Source organism: Megalobrama amblycephala, linkage group LG2, assembly GCF_018812025.1.
Source record: "Megalobrama amblycephala isolate DHTTF-2021 linkage group LG2, ASM1881202v1, whole genome shotgun sequence".
NCBI lineage: Eukaryota > Metazoa > Chordata > Actinopteri > Cypriniformes > Xenocyprididae > Megalobrama > Megalobrama amblycephala.
In genome coordinates, this window is record NC_063045.1 from 38,964,302 (window position 1) to 38,981,625 (window position 17,324).

General features: G+C 38.6%; 1 protein-coding gene across 2 annotated transcripts in view; it reads right to left on the minus strand.

Moving 5' to 3' along the window:
- si:dkey-88l16.3 (low-density lipoprotein receptor-related protein 2) overlaps positions 1-17,324 on the minus strand; it is a 47,582-nt gene that overhangs the window by 17,920 nt on the left and 12,338 nt on the right. Inside the window, exons 13-28 of one of the 2 annotated variants that reach the window (XM_048175008.1) lie at positions 16,405-16,725; positions 16,100-16,318; positions 15,855-16,022; positions 15,016-15,282; positions 14,721-14,936; positions 14,086-14,292; positions 13,729-13,992; positions 13,433-13,648; positions 12,795-13,001; positions 12,437-12,700; positions 12,116-12,331; positions 9,018-9,173; positions 6,128-6,394; positions 2,388-2,603; positions 431-616; positions 141-344 (exon numbers count right to left, since the gene is read on the minus strand). In XM_048175008.1, coding sequence (XP_048030965.1) covers positions 141-344; positions 431-616; positions 2,388-2,603; positions 6,128-6,394; positions 9,018-9,173; positions 12,116-12,331; positions 12,437-12,700; positions 12,795-13,001; positions 13,433-13,648; positions 13,729-13,992; positions 14,086-14,292; positions 14,721-14,936; positions 15,016-15,282; positions 15,855-16,022; positions 16,100-16,318; positions 16,405-16,725 — 3,594 coding nt within the window. The remainder of the gene's footprint in view (positions 1-140; positions 345-430; positions 617-2,387; positions 2,604-6,127; positions 6,395-9,017; positions 9,174-12,115; positions 12,332-12,436; positions 12,701-12,794; positions 13,002-13,432; positions 13,649-13,728; positions 13,993-14,085; positions 14,293-14,720; positions 14,937-15,015; positions 15,283-15,854; positions 16,023-16,099; positions 16,319-16,404; positions 16,726-17,324) is intronic. The other variant, XM_048174999.1, reaches the window with a different exon arrangement.

Below are 17,324 nucleotides of genomic sequence, written 5' to 3' on the forward strand. Positions count from 1 at the left end.
TTTTTTTTTTTTGTGCAAAAATAGAATTCAGGACATTGTTAAACATACTTCGTTTTCCACAACGGAAAGAAAATTATATGGGTTCCGAACAACATGCAAATGATTAAATAAAAGGTAAATGATTACACATGAGAACTTACAACAGTTCCTCTCATCTGAACCATCTTTACAGTCTGGTTTTCCATCACAGAGCTGCTTGTTAATCAGGCACACCATATTTTGGTCACAATGTAAAGCACAGGTGGGACACTGTTTCTCATCTGATCCATCAGCGCAGTGAGAGTAACCATCACACACTAGGGTTCTCCGAACACACTTCCGTCTGTCCTTGCACAGAAACTGGTCTGATGGGAGCACAAAATCTTTATTTCATCAGATGTACATGGACTTTGAAACAAAACGTTTAAGAACACAACAAATTCCACGTTACCTGGATCTGGACATGAATATATGCAAAACTGCTCATCAGCTCCACTGGGACAGTCTGTCTTCCCATCACATAGTTGGGATTGTGTGATGCATTTTGAGGTTTCATGACAAAACACAGAAGGGCTAGTGCACGCAGGCTGGGTTGATATTTTAGAAGGGTCTTTGATGGACGGGCCAGTAATGGGAGCTAAAAAACAAAATCAATAAGTACATTTAATGTCTTAGCCCATTTTTATATAAAGCAATTTTTTGGTAACACTTTACAATAAGATTCATTAGTTAAACATTAGTTAATTAACTAACATGAACTAACCATGAGCAATACATTTGTTACTACATTTACTAATCTTTGTTAATGTTAATGAAAATACAGTTCATTGTTTGCTAGTTCACAGTGCATTAATGTTAACAAGATTAATAATGTATTAGTGAATGTTGAAATTAACATGAACAAAGATTAATAAATGCTGTATTAGTGCAGTTCATTATTAGTTCATGTTAACTAATGTAGTTACCTCATGTTAACTAATGAACCTTATTGTAAAGTGTTACTATTTTTTTTTTAATTGCATTAAAAAAAATCAAATCAAAAATAGAAATTAAGAGATTTCTTTTATAATTACATCATATTAGGGGTGTGACGAGATCTCGTGGCACGAGATCTCGCGAGACTAAACTGTGACGAGATTTCTCGTCGAGGCGAAAAGTAGTCTCGTGATGTTGCCATGACAGAGTGTTAGGATGGTTAGGAAAGAATATGCCACCGCTACGTTTACATTATGCCTCCACTGTCGTTTTGCTTTGTATTTAAATAAAAAAAACCATTTAATTCAGTTGGATAACGGTCGCCGCCGCTCCATATTTACAGAGTACGCGCGACCGTTTAAAAGTGAAAGTAAACGCGCGCGCGCATTCAAACGTGATTTCAATACCCCGCATTTTGAAAGCGGCTCACTGATGAATACAGATATCTCTCAGTATGAAAGCTATTTTAGGCTGGGCAGTGTAGTTGTAACCATCTCTCAGCTCTGTATCAAAGAAAAATTTGGTCTTATTTGATCTTTGAATATTGAGAGAGTGCGATTATGGTTTCAACTTGTAAAGTGTTACCGTAAAAATGAATAACAGTTTTCTCTTCTTATTATTTACTAGTACAAACAATAAGGTTTCATTTGTTAACATTAGTTAATGCACTGTGAACTATCATGAACCAACAATGAATGACTATTTTTATCAACTAACAAAGATTAATAAATACTGTAGCAAATATATTGCTTGTTGTTAGTTGATGTTGGTTAATACATTAATGTTAATAAATGAGACCTTATTGTAAAGTGTTACCATTTTTATTTATACTGTTTTTATTTCTGTGATCAGATTGTGGAGAGGAGTTCAGTTAGGAGGTCAAAAGCTGTAGAAGCTCATAATTCATGTACAGTAAGATCTGAAGAGAAGCCAGTCAGTTGAGTTAGTGGCAAAACCTTTTACATTACTTGAGTATTGTTGTCTTTTACTGCATATGATAATTCAGTCTCAGAAAGTAGAACTGAAATGACATTCATTACAAAATGATTAGTTAAAACATTTCAAATACACCTGCAGAATATTTTTTCTAGTCATGTATTTCGCCATCTTGTCTCGTCTCGTGAACTCAATCTCGAGTCTCGTCTCGTCTCGTGAGATACTGGTCTCGTCACACCCCTACATCATATTGTATACTTTTTCATCATTGCATCATACTTAATATACTTAAATGTAAAGTAAAAAGATTTTTTTTTTTTAACCATTTTATAAAAGAAATAGTTTCACTAATAAAGGTCAAGAAAAAAAAAAAACATCCAAGAAAAAAAAAATGTTTAAAACAAAAAGCTGGTTTTAAACAAACTAATTATAAAGCATTTTCATTTTAAGCAACCAGTTGAGAGAAAAAAAAACAAAACAAAAAAAAAACCACTCACAGCAGTTGTCTTCATCAGTGGCATCTACACAGTCTTTCTCTCCATCACAGAGGAAGCTTTCTGGGATGCAGCGAGTTTTATTGTCGCACTGGTGTTTGCAGTCGTGTGAGCGCGTGAAACAGTCCATTTCATCAGAGCGGTCCTGACACTGAGGTGTGCCGTCACACACCTGCTTTTTGTCGATACACATCCTCCCATGAGCGCACTGGAACTGATCTATAAGAAAACATTTGGTTTAAAGTTACACATGTCTTTGTTACATAAAGCATTTAGGAATCAATTTCATGCATTTTACCTGCTTTACACTTATATTCACAGCCTCGTTCATCAGATCCGTCTTTACAGTCCATCTCTCCATCACACACATGACTGTACAGGACACACTCACGTCCATCTTGACAGGGTTTAGAGCCCACGCGACACTTTAATGATGCTGTGGCTGAGGTTTTAGCAGCCATGGTGGGACATCCCATCTCATCTGAACCATCAATGCAGTGAGAGCGGCCATCACACACCAAATCTCTCTCCACACACTTCCTCCTGTCATTACATAGAAAGTCACCTAAACGTAAAATGAAAGAAATGTGAGTTTACGTAGTTTTTTTGTAATAAAGCCATAGCTTGTGCAATTAAGGAAGTAACCTTTGAGTACCTGAGTTGGGACAACTGTCAAAGCAAAATGTTTCATCATATCCATCAGGACAATCTTTCTTGCCATCACAGAGACTAGTGTGAGGATGCACAGAGACCCATCACGACACAATACAGAAGGACTTTCGCACTTCACCACCTTTGTGGGGTACCCTGAAGAAAAAAAAAAACAAGATATTGAAATTACTGATTAGCTCAACTAAATCAAGAGCTAAAAAAAACAAAAACAAAAAAAAAAAACAACAAACAAACAAACAAACAAAAAAAACAATCACATCTCTCAGTATCAGAGACACCCACCACAGTCAGATTCATCGCTGCCATCCACACAGTCTTTCTCTCCATCACACAGGAAGTTTTCTGGGATGCAGCGAGTTTTGTTGTCACAGCGATGGCTGCAGCTCTTGCTGCGCGTGAAGCAGTCTCTCTCATCAGACAAATCTTGACATTGTGGTTTGCCATCACACACAAGCTTTGCATCAATGCATTTTCTTCCATGGGCACACTGAAACTCCCCTGAGAAGCAACAAAACCAAAGTCAGAGTTTTTGAATGAGTAATAAATAGTTTTTACCATTGAGTAAGGACATGGAGACGATTTTAATCAAATGGTTAAAAGCCAATAAATGCAAGTCACTTGTAATGTGACAATTGCTTATTACTTTAGACTCATAGATGTGGTATTCAGAAACAGATTTTTTTGTCTATCGACACAAAATCCATAACTGCTTGCCGACATGGTCTGAAGATGATCTGACGTGAATTAGGTGAAAATAAAAACCTACTTTCAAAAACTCCTCCTAGACAGTTTGTAAGAAAAGTCAAAAATAGCGGACAGGAAGATCAGTTGACTAAGGCAAAATTGGTATTCATGTTCTCGACATGACTCAAGGAATTAAGGTCAGTTTCATTACAATAGGCAAAATTAATCAAAAGCTATAAGCATTTTTTTTGAAATTTCATAATTTGACCACAATGTGGCACTATCTCAAAACTTAAGTACCTTCAGGGCATGGTACCGATGACACAGTTTCGTAACGATACACCAATGCGTTCATAAAATATTGCATTTTACGAAAAAATTCAACATGGCTGATGCCCAAAATGGCTGATATGGGAAAACTGTCTATCATTTGTCTCTGTTTGCTGTACTAAATTTAAAGAGAGCAATTTTTTTGGCCAAACCATTCAGAAGTTAAGAAAAAAAATATTTCTCAAATCTCCAGACCACTAGGTGGCACTGCGCCAAAACTGCATGTATCCTCAGGTCATGGTTGTCATAACACACACCAAGTTTAGTCTGGATACATTAAAGCATTGCGGAGATATAGTGATGTCAGAGTAAACTTTTTTTATGTGGTTAATATTCAGACTGTCCCTCTATCTGTGCGCCAAATTTCACAACTTTTTTACCCTATGGTTCTACAGGCTGCCATAGACTTGAAGAAGAGGAAGAGAAAGAAGAGGAAGATGACGACTAACAGATTCAATAGGTCCCTATTGGCCCCTAATAATAAAGACTATTCAGGCAGGTTTGTATATAAATAAAACCAAAACGAATAAATAAAATAGATGAATATAAATAAACACAAATGTAAACAAACAAACTATATAGAATATATAGAACCATAAACAGACATTATTTTCATAATGCATTTATATACTCCATAAATAACTGTACACAAAATTTAGAAGTATTTGTGAAGTGTTTGTATAAAATCACCCCTGGTTTGACTACCTGTTTTACAATTAAAATCACAGTCAGCTTCATCCGATCCATCCTTACAGTCCATTTCTCCATCACACACATGACTGTACAGGACGCACTCAAGTCCATCCTTACAGGGTTTAGAGCCCACTCGACACTTTAATGATGCTGTGGCTGAGGTTTTAGCAGCCATGGTGGGACATCCCATCTCATCCGAACGGTCAAGGCAGTGAGAGCGGCCATCACACACCAAATCTCTCTTCACACACTTCCTCCTGTCATTACACATGAAATCACCTGGCAAACAACAACAAAAAAAAGATTGTGAAGTTATAAGACAGCAAGTACTTTATCACAATGAATACGTTACCAGAAAAAACAAAACAAATAATGTGTTTATTACTGCGATATGGGCAGTTGCGGAGGCACGGTCTCTCGTCAGATCCATCAGGACAGTCCTGTCTCCCATCACATAGATATCGCTGCAGAATGCACAGTGATGTCCCCTGACAAGCCACATAAGGGCTTTTGCACGGTGATGGAGGAGTCGGCATGGCTGCAACCATTCGCAATTGTTAAAAAAATATATAATAATAATAATAATAATAATAATAATAATAATAATAATAATATATATATATATATATATATATATATATATATATATATATATATATATATATATATATATATATATATATATATATATATATATATATATATATATATATATATATATATATATATAAAAAGAAATAAATTAGACTTGAATTATAATATGTTACCATTCCTGTCAAAACTCTATGACAATGTCTGATTGACCTACCTAGTTAAGTAATAAATGACATGCTAAATTTGAGTCACTATGACCCAGAAACACACTGATTTAGAAGTAAAATATAAACATCACAGCCATGATTTAAATTATTGTATCTTTCCTTGTTACTTCAAATCAAAACTTTTTTTTTTTTTTTTTTGCATTTCATTTTTTTGTTGAGACCACTGGTGCAAAATTACTTTTCAGATCCCATATGTAGAAGCAAATGTGACATTTGTGATGCTTCTACAGCAGACTCACCACAATCAGCTTCATCCGAGCCATCCCAACAGTCCCTCATACCATTACAGATGAACACCTCTGGGATACAGTGTGTGTTTCCGTCACAGCGGATGCTGCAGCTCTTGGTGGGTTTCCAGCAGCCTGCTTCATCCGAGTTATCCGGACACTGAGGAGTCCCATCACACACTTGCCGGAAGTCAATACACTTCTTTCCCTGAATACACTGAAACATCCCTGTGAATGAATCAGCATACCAGGAAAATATAAGTAAAGGCAAAAATTAAATTAGGGTTGATATTGTGAAATCATGGTAACATCTCACCAGGATTGCATTGAAGTTCACAGTGTTCTTCGTCAGATCCATCTTTACAGTCCATCTCTCCATCACACACATGACTGTACAGGACACACTCACGTCCATCCTTACAGGGTTTAGAGCCCACACGACACTTGAAGGGTGCTGTTGTTGTAGTTATAGCTGCTATGGTGGGACATTCTACCTCATCAGAACCATCAAGGCATTGAGAGCGACCATCACACACCAGAGCCCCCTCAATACACTTCCTCCTGTCCTTACACAGGAAGTCACCTGTATGAATAACAAAAAAAAAAAAAGAAAAAAATCTGCCATGACAGATTATATTTTGGGTATAATGACATGCTGGAGAAGGAAAAGGATGAGGAGGAGGAAGAGGAGAAAAAGGAGGAAAAAAGTAAGAACAAGGAGGCAAAATATGAAGGAGGAGAAGAAGAACAAATTGGAGAACAAAAAAAAAGAAGCAGGTGAATGAGGAGGCAGAAGGTGGAGAAATACTGAGAAGTGAGAAAGTGAGAAAGTGGAGAAAAAAATGTGGAGAAAAAGGAGAACTAGAAGGCGTTGGAGGAGTATGAGAAGGAGGATGCCAAAGATGAGGAGAAAAAGGTGAAGGAGGAGAAGGATGAAGTGGATGAGGTGGCAGAGGATGAGAAGAAAAACGAGGCAGCAGGAGGAGGTGAAAAAAGAAAACGAGGAGGCAGAAGCTGAGGATGAGGAGAATGAAGCACAGGACAAGAACAACAAGTAGGAGGAGAACAAAGAGGAAGAGAAAGGAGGAGGAAGAAGAGGGTCAGAAAAAAGGTGAAGGAAGAGGAGGAGAACGGTGAGGACAAGGAGATCAAAGACAGGAGAAAATGGTGAAGGAAGAGGAGGGTGAGAAGGATAAGGAGGCAGAGGACAACAATAAGAACTAGGATGAGGAGGCAGTAGGAGGAGAAAAAAAAAAAAAAAAAAAAAAAAAAGAGCGAATAAGCAAAAGATGGGAGGCAACAAGGAGGACAAGGAGGCAAAATACCAAGGAGAAGGGAACAATGAGGCAAAGGACAAGGAGAAGAACAAGCAGGAGAAGAACGAGGCAGAAGATGAGGAGAAAAAGATGGAGGAGGAAAAGAAAAGGCAGAAGATGAGTATGGGAAAGATGCCAAAGATGAGGAGGGGAAAAAAAGTGAAAGAAGAGAAGGATGAAGTGGGTGTGGTGGCAGAGGATGGGAAGAAAAACAAGGAGGCAGAAAAGGAGGTGAAAAAGAAAGAAAATGAGAAGGCAGAAGCTGAGGAGGAGGAGGAAGAAGAACTAGGAGGAGAAGGAGGCACAGGACAAGGAGAACAAGTAGAAGGTAGAAGAGGAGGAAGAGGATGGTGAGAAAAAAAGTGAAGGAAGAGGAGGAGAAGGGTGGGGACAAGGAGGCCAAAGACAGTAGAAAAGGGTGAAGGAAGAGAAGGATGAAAAGCATGAGAAGGCAGAGGACAATGAGAAGAACTAGGATGAGGAGGCAGAAGAGTAGGAGAAAAATAAAGAACGAGGAAGCAAAAGATGAGGAGGAGAACAAGGAGGCAAAATGTGAAGGAGAAGGGAAACAATGAGGCAAAGGACAAGGAGAAGAACAAGTAGGAGAAGAGCAAGTAGGAGAAGAATGGGGAGGCAGAAGATAAGAAAAATATGGAGGAGGAAAAGTAGAAGGCAGAAGGGGAGGACAATGAGAAGGAAGAATGAGGAAGCAGAAGACGAGGAGGAGAAAAAGCCAAAAGACAAAGAAGAGAAAAAGGTGAAGGAAGAGGAGGAGCAGAAGAAGGATAAGGAGACAGAGGACAACACAAAGAATAAGGAGTATGAGAAAGGAGGAGGAAAAAAAAAAAAAAAAAAAAAAAAAAAAAAAAGTAAAGGAGGCAGCAGAGGAAAACAAGCAGGAGAACAAGGAGAAGAAAGAAGGAACATGAGATGGAGAAAGAGAAGGACTAAAATCAGCCTAAGGTTGTTTGCTGATCTTAAAGGGTTAGTTCACTCAAATGAAAATTCTGTCATTAATTACTCACCCTCATTCCACACCCGTAAGACCTTCGTTCATCTTCAGAACACAAATTAAGATATTATTTGATAAAATCCAATGGCTCAGTGAGGCCTGCATCGCCAGCAATAACACTCCCTTTTTCAATGGCCAGAAAGCAACTAAAAACATAGTTAAAACAGTTCATGTGACTACAGTGGTTCAACCTTAATATTATAAAGCAACGAAAATACTTTTTGTGCGCCTTAACAAAATAACTTTATTCAACAATATCTTCACTGCTTCATGAAGCTTCAATGCTTTACGAATCATTTGTTTCAAATCAGTGGTTCAGAGCGCCAAAATCAAATGATTTCAGTAAACGAGGCTTTGTTAAGTCATAAGTGTTTTGAAACTTCATTAGTTCACGTAACTTTGGCAGTTTGATATGTGCTCTGAACCACTGATTCAAAACAAATGATAAAGCTTTGAAGCTTTACGAAGCAGTGTTTAGAAATCACATATTTAAAAGTCACTATTTTGTCAAAAAGTATTTTTGTTGCTTTATAATGTTAAGGTCGAACCACTGTAGTCACATGAACCATTTTAAATCTGTTTTAAGTAGCTTTCTGGGCATTGAAAAAGGGAGTGTTATTGCTGGCGATGCAGGACTCACTGAGCCATTGGATTTTATCAAAAATATCTTAATTTGTGTTCCGAAGATGAACGAAGGTCTTACGGGTGTAGAACGACATAAGGGTGAGTAATTAATGACAGAATTTTCATTTTTTGGTGAACTAACCCTTTAATGCTGAACCCGTTTGGTAGTTTTAGAAGGCTTGGGAGACAAACTAAACCAGTTTAAACCATTCAAGAACATAAAAACACCCAAGGCAGGGTGTCAGTTATTTTACCTGGAGAAGCACATGCATCTATACAAGAAGCTTCATCAGATCCATCAGGACAGTCTCTTCTGCCATCACACAGCTGCCCCTGAGACATGCATACTGACGTTCCCAGACACAGTACAGAGGGACTCTTACAGCTCGTCTGAGCTGGTCTGGATATAGCTGTCACAAGACATGGAGCAGGTGGGGTCTTGTTAGGTTATGGATAGCATTTCATTCTTACACCAGATATAGAATAAATCTCTGAAAAATGGCACTGTATTTAGAAAGTGGAGAAGACAGTAAATACAGAGTAAAAGTTGGAAAATAACCAACTACTGATATACTTTTGATATTGGCAGAAAGTTTGGTCTACTCCCACTGTAGGCAATTCTAGTCTAGATCAACAGACTTAAGACAGAAAAGGTCATCTAACTGACATAAGGGGCTGTTCACGTCACATATAAAAACGTGTGGAAAACCCTGGCCTATTATGAGTGCGCTTGTCACCATCTACATTTGAAATAACGAACAAGAACGCAAAAGACTCTTGTAAACGGCCCCTAAAGCAACCACATTTTGTTTGGACAGGAAAATCTGAAATCAGTGATACCTTCAACTGACCAGCAAACCTAGAGTGGAAAAAAAACAGTTCAGGGAATTTATTATTTAACTTTGAGACACAAGGGACACGAGGCTATTGTACTGCAAAATTTCTGCAGTATAGCATGGGCAAAACTGTTCCACATATGCACTCAGAGCTTGCCTCAGAGCAGAATGGTAAAAACTTCTGCTGCTCAACTCCCAGAAATCACTGTTAGCCACTAAGATTTAAATCTGGTTATGAAAAAAATATTCACCCTATATATTTTTAAATGCATCTCATTGATGTCATTGTTTAACCATCTGATATGCTTTTCATCCTAGCCAATAGAGGGCGAAAGGGAGTTTTACCTAAAGTTGTGCCCTTTATTAAGGCAAAGAAGAAGTTATTAGGGTGTGTTAGCAGAAGCAGTCTTTCCATCGGTGCGTTCCAAACGGGATATATCGCCCTCCGAAGGGCACTTCGGAGTGAAAATAATCATGGCCGCCATATTGAAGGGTCGTTCCAAACCAAAGTGCTCAAAACTGGCCACTTCAAAGGGCCCTTCGGAATGAAGGATTTCGAAGGGAACAACTGATGGACACTTCGGGCCCCCATGATCCTTTGCACAGGGAAGTTGTTTGACGTCACAGAATGGGTACAGGAGGTTAGGAGTTCGATTTTAACTATAAAGGTATGTATAATATTTTTCTGTACTACTGTAATATTTAAACGAGTTAGATTTGGTACATTATTATGGTCAAAATGACATTGTACTTAAAAAAAAAAAAAATACTTTACAGCTCATTTATCAGTCCATTCAAATGTTTCAAATACATAGATACAATATAGCCTACATGCAGTAAACCTAAAATAAATAAATAAATAAATAATAACGTTAAACAAAAGGCGCAGCTTGCACAATTTATCCTCCTTGATTGTCTCGTTAAGATGACGCTGAAGTGCGTTCCAAAAGAAGTTTTTTTTACCCCTACACCCTTCATCCCTTCGAAGCTCTCACTCCGGAGGGTAAACCCTTTGAAGGGATTAGGCCATAGGGATGAGCCCTTCCGAATGGAACGCAGGGCATGTCTGCAAAATGCCCTATTTTGAGGAACAAGACTATTCATTACACTCAATAGGGTGGTGCATGAGAGAAGATATTCCATGGATTGTAAAGGGATTTACTGTATAACCTGACAGTTTGGACTGCCTTTAATGCTGGGATTTATGCTCTCTTTGGGCTATTGTGGAATTTGAATACAGAGACTACAAAGCAAGGTCCCAAGGTCTGGGACACTGACCTTTCAAAGGGAAAGAGACTAAGAGACTGTTGTGGGGTATATGTAAAATATGTATGCCACATGTTTTTCTCTTTAAGAATTTGTTGTTTTCATTTCTTTAATTTGATGTTTCTTAATTATGCTAAGATAATTATGCACTTGTTTGGTTACCCTCTCTCATTGTATCTGTCTCCTTACTGAATACATTGGTAAGCGTTACACCATGTATGGGATTTTTTTTTTTTATGTTTTGACTGTTTTTAAATCATCATAACTTGATTTTCCATTGAACAGACTTCTCCAGTCATTTAGTACACTTAAACCCTGCTGTTTTCTTGCCATCTTGCAAAGAACCACCCCTCCTTTTTTTTTGTTGGACAAACTGTTTCAGTATGCCATTATTCCATACCACAATAAATGGCAACTACCCTTCAAATCCTTGGAGGAATTCAAAAGAAATAGGTGTGGTAGAGCACAGAGACTGATGTGATCAAAAGTGATCGAGTGACCCATCAGATCTGCACATATGGGCCAAAGTAGAGTTCACCAGCATCCAAGCGTGGAGCCCTGGAGCACATCCTGAGCTGCCGCACAAAGGCACTTGGAGAAGGGCAGTACCAATGGAGGCATGATCAGGTCCTGAAAACCATCTCTGAAGCCATCAGTTCAGAAGCTGAGTGGAAAAAGGGTCCCAAACATCCAAGCACATCATCTCTTTTACCAGAACTGGGGAGCAGTAAATACCTGTAAAAAAAATCTGCAGAAATCCTAACTTCTGCAAGGGATTGGCAGCTGCTGGTGTATCTCAAACAGCAGCTGAAGTTCTCTATTCATGCTGTAACCACTACCCTGTGAACCGATATTGTCCTTGTGTCTGAATCTACCAAACAGATTGTGTTGCTGGAGCTGACAGTCTCTTGGAAAGATTGCTTGGATGAGACAAACGAAAAGTGTTCAATGTTGGGGAGGGGTGTATGATGCTGAAAGATCCAAAACACCTAGGAACATCACTGAAGATGTGTCCAGAAGCACCAGATGATTAATGCTTACAATGTTTCATGCATTCAGTGTTTCTCTCAGATGTCTGTCATGATTCGAAAGAAAAGACCCGTCACTACTTCCGTTTCAGCAACTGCTCTTGACCTGAAATGTGTATGCAACTTGCATTGCTTCCCCATTAATTCCCAATAATTTTAATCCAGTTATTACATAATCTTAGACAAACTGTTTACTATAGTTCAGGATAACTGTTAGCTCACCACAGTTGGCTTCATCTTTGCCATCTCGACAGTCCCTAACCCCATTGCAGATGAAGACTTCAGGAATACAGTGAGTATCCAGGTCACAGAGCATGCTGCAGCTCCTTGAGGGTTTCCAGCATCCTGCTTCATCAGACCTATCCAGACACTGAGGAGTTCCATCACACACCTGATTCATTTCAATACATCTCCCTCCAGAGGTACACTGGAACTGACCTGTGGCGGTAGAACAAGGACGCAATGAGGTCAGTACTTGGATATAATGGCCAAATTGTTATGAAACATGATACAAAGGTTTGAGAGTACTGGGATTAGTCTAACCAGATTGGCACTGACGACCACAGTCCTGTTCATCAGATCCGTCTTTACAGTCCATCTTTCCATCACACACATGACTGTACAGGACACACTCACGTCCATCTTTACAGGGTTTAGAGCCCACGCGACACTTTAATGACGCCGCGGTTGAGGAGCTAGCCACCATGTAACAAGCCACCTCATCAGAACCATCAAGGCAGTGAGAGCGGCCATCACACCTCAGATTCCCATCAATACACTTCCTTCTGTCCTTACACAGAAAGTCATCTGCCACAATATTACAGATGTCAGTGCTTTTCCCTTTTTTTTTTTTCTTTTTTGGAAAAAGATTATTTACAATGAAGATCAAGCAAAGATTTACCAGGTTTTGAACAAACATGCATGCAAGAAACTTCATCAGAACCATCTGGACAATCTATCTTCCCATCACACAGCAGAGTCTGAGAAATGCACAGTGATGTTCCTGGACACATCATGGATGGACTTCTACAGATTGGAGGTGGAGCTGAAAAGCCTGAGCTGCCTTTGTTCAGTGCAACCAAGTTTATATCCCCTCTCTTTATCTCAGCTGTGAACACAAGGAGATCAGGCATCAGGCAACACAGAACAAATATGATTGTGTTACTCCTTCCACATGCAAAGAAGTCACCCAATCATAACAGATGTCATTTGCATAAAAGGTTTAAGGAATAGAATCAAAAACACTTTCTTTTTTTAATAGTAATGATCAGTAGTTACAATTATTTTGAGTGCAAGAAACGTTGATAAAACATTATTAGTGGAGTTCAGGGTAACATTTTAATGGCATATTTTAAAGTTCTTTTAAAGGCAAGCATGTAATTTTTGATGTTAAAATACTGTCACTTATCCAAGCTTTATATGTAACAGTAAAGTAAGGAATTCATTTTTCCTTACTTTAAAGCAGGTTAATTTTTTCCAGAAATGGCACACTGTGGTGTAAAAAAAAAAAAAAAAAAAAAAAAAAAAAAAAAACCTTACAGCAGTTGTCTTCATCAGTGGCATCTACACAGTCTTTCTCTCCATCACAGAGGAAGTTTTCTGGGATGCAGCGAGTTTTATTGTCACACTGGTGTTTGCAGTCGTGTGAGCGAGTGAAACAGTCCATTTCATCAGAGCGGTCCTGACACTGAGGTGTGCCGTCACACACCTGCTTTTTGTCGATACACATCCTCCCATGAGCACACTGGAACTGATCTATAAGAAAACATTTGGTTTAAAAGTTACACGTGTTTGTGTTACATAAAGCATTTAGGGATCAATTTCATGCGTTTTACCTGCTTTACACTTATAGTCACAGCCTCGTTCATCAGATCCGTCTTTACAGTCCATCTCTCCATCACACACATGACTGTACAGGACACACTCACGTCCATCTTTACAGGGTTTAGAGCCCACGCGACACTTTAATGAAGCCGCGGTTGAGGATCTAGCCACCATGTAACAAGCCACCTCATCAGAACCATCAAGGCAGTGAGAGCGGCCATCACACACCAGATTCCCATCAATACACTTCCTTCTGTCCTTACACAGAAAGTCATCTGCCACAATATTACAGATGTCAGTGCTTTTCCCTTTTTTTTTTTCTTTTTTGGAAAAAAAATATTTACAATGAAGATCAAGCAAAGATTTACCAGGTTTTGAACAAACATGCATGCAAGAAACTTCATCAGAACCATCTGGACAATCTATCTTCCCATCACACAGCAGAGTCTGAGAAATGCACAGTGATGTTCCTGGACACATCATGGATGGACTTCTACAGATTGGAGGTGGAGCTGCAAAGCCTGAGTTGCCTTTGTTCAGTGCCACCAAGTTTATATCCCCTTTCTTTATCTCAGCTGTGAACACAAGGAGATCAGGCATTTATCAATAAAGGTTAAACACAGAACAAATGAGATTGTGTTACTCATTCCACATGCAAAGAAGTCACCCAATCATAACAGATGTCATTTGCATAAACGGTTTAAGGAATAGAATCAAAAACACTTTCTTTTTTTTAATAGTAATGGTCAGTAGTTACAATTATTTTGAGTGCAAGAAACGTTGATAAAACATTATTAGTGGAGTTCAGGGTAACATTTTAATGGGATATTTTTAAGTTCTTTTAAAGGTAAGCATGTAATTTGATGTTAAAATACTGTCACTTATCCAAGCTTTATATGTAACGGTAAAGTAAGGAATTAATTTTTCCTTACTTTAAAGCAGGTTAATTTTTTCCAGAAATGGCACACTGTGGCGTTAAAAAACAAAACAAAAAAAACCTTACAGCAGTTGTCTTCATCAGTGGCATCTACACAGTCTTTCTCTCCATCACAGAGGAAGTTTTCTGGGATGCAGCGAGTTTTATTGTCACACTGGTGTTTGCAGTCGTGTGAGCGAGTGAAACAGTCCATTTCATCAGAGCGATCCTGACACTGAGGTGTGCCGTCACACACCTGCTTTTTGTTGATACACATCCTCCCATGAGCACACTGGAACTGATCTATAAGAAAACATTTGGTTTAAAGTTACACATGTCTTTGTTACATAAAGCATTTAGGAATCAATTTCATGCATTTTACCTGCTTTACATTTATATTCACAGCCTCGTTCATCAGATCCATCTTTACAATCCATCTCTCCATCACACACATGACTGTACAGGACACACTCACGTCCATCCTCACAGGGTTTAGAGCCCACTCGACACTTTAATGATGCTGTGGCTGAGGTTTTACCAGCCATGGTGGGACATCCCATCTCATCTGAACCGTCAATGCAGTGAGAGCGGCCATCACACACCAAATCTCTCTCCACACACTTACTTCCATCCTTACACAGGAAGTCACCTGGAGGAACAAAGCATTTTCTTTCATTTTAAATTTCCTGTAGTCTAATGACCTATGCAGACCAAGTCATAAAAAAAAAATGCAAAGAAAAATCAAACAAATGAACAAGACCAAAAAAAAAAAAAAAAAAAAAAAAATTGTTAATTTGACAATCAGGAAGGGGCTCATTGTCAATATTGTATATTGTCAATATTGAGTTATTTTTTCAATTTTTTCAAAAACAGGTCTTAAGCATTTAGAAAACTTAAGCCATATGATTTGAATTACATGAGGGTTAGAAATAGGAATGTGCCTGAAGCCAAATACTACTTCGAAAAAGTAATGACCCATTCTACGGAGACCCTAAAGGGACAAAATATGATTAGGGATGAAAAAAATACATAAATGATAAATGAAATGTGATGTACTGTAACAGACCACCCCAGCAAGCCTAACCATGTCCTTTTAGGGGCTCCAAAGAATGAGTCATTCTTTTTCTGTGCCTTTCTGTATTCAGATTTAGGCTTTGGGCACATCCCTAGTTAGTACATTTTTTTTTTTTTTTGGTGAACTATGCCTGTCATAAAGCATACCTGGCTTTGCACACATGTGTAAACATGAGGCCTCATCAGACCCATCTGGACAGTCTCTCTTCCCATCACACCGTTGAGATCGACTGATACACACTGTTGAGCCTTGACAAAAGACTAGGGGACTTTTGCAAGTCACATCAGTAGGACGCACATCTTTGGCCATCTTATCTAAAGTGCATACAAAACTAAAAATAAGTAACTGTAGCATAATCACACAAAATTAAACCCAGAAGAACATTACAAACCTTGTTGGACTTCCCTGAGGGCAACGGATAAGCTAACAACTCCATTCTCTACCACCACCCCAGAGACACGAGCTCCATCTTTACGATTCCAAACTGTCAGGACGTTATCGAGCAATGCCACCATGTAGGGTTCATAAGCAGCAACAATGGAGCCAGGAACCACCCAGTCTGAACCAGCTGAGTACTTTCTCATCTTCAATAGACTCATAACCTGCAAGTCTAAAGCAAACATCACATTCAGCTAAAGTAAATGAAACCTGTAATTTGCACATTAATGGTCAATTCAGAAAGAAACGGACACTCACAAGACTCCATGCTCCAAAGGAAGCCATTCGCTTTTCTGTCAAACACAATACGGTCCACTCCACTGTCCTCAAAGCTGAAGATGGCTTCTGCTTGTCCACCAATCAGGCCCAGTTTCATTCTCATGATCTGACCTCCCTCTAGCCAGTACAGCTTTCCTCTCTGCCAATCCACAAACAGGTCTAGGATTGAAGTTTTGGCTTGATAAAGCTGCCTGGAAATACTTTGGTCAAGGGGGCCAATGGATGAAACGCCAATGGAAAGTTCATCACATGCCAGCCAATACAGATTCCCGGTTCTTTGGTCAACTCTGACGACGCAGGCTAAGGGAAGAGATCAGAATTATGCTCTTTATGAGCTGGAATAATCACAGCTGAGAACCTTTGTAAAAGTCTGTCCCTGTGTCCCAATGTCCATACTATCCATCCTAAATAGTATGCGAGATTAAAATAAGTGTGTCCCAAAGTATAGTATGTTGAGAAGAGTATGCCAAAAGTCCCCGGATGGTCTATTTCTGGTAGATTTTCGAAGTGTGGATCAGTGCACATTACAAAGGCTAATATTGCCCATAACCCATTGCGCTTTCGATGAGGATTCAGTTCAGAACTACAAACACAAGTAAAAAGTGTTAAAAAAACCAACAACTACAAAACATGGTGGATATGCGCGACCGACGGTGAGCGGTTTCAGTGACTAATAATTTAACCTGATAGAAAAAAAAATTTAATGGGTAAAACTTTAATGTTTAACTAATGAACCTTATTGTAATGTATTAACTAACATGAACTAACCATGAGTAATACATGTGTTACTGTATTTACTAATCTTTGTTAATGTTAATTAAAGACAATACAGTTGTTCATTGTTCATGTTATTTCAACAAGATTTAATAATGTATTAGTAAATGTTAAAATTAACATTA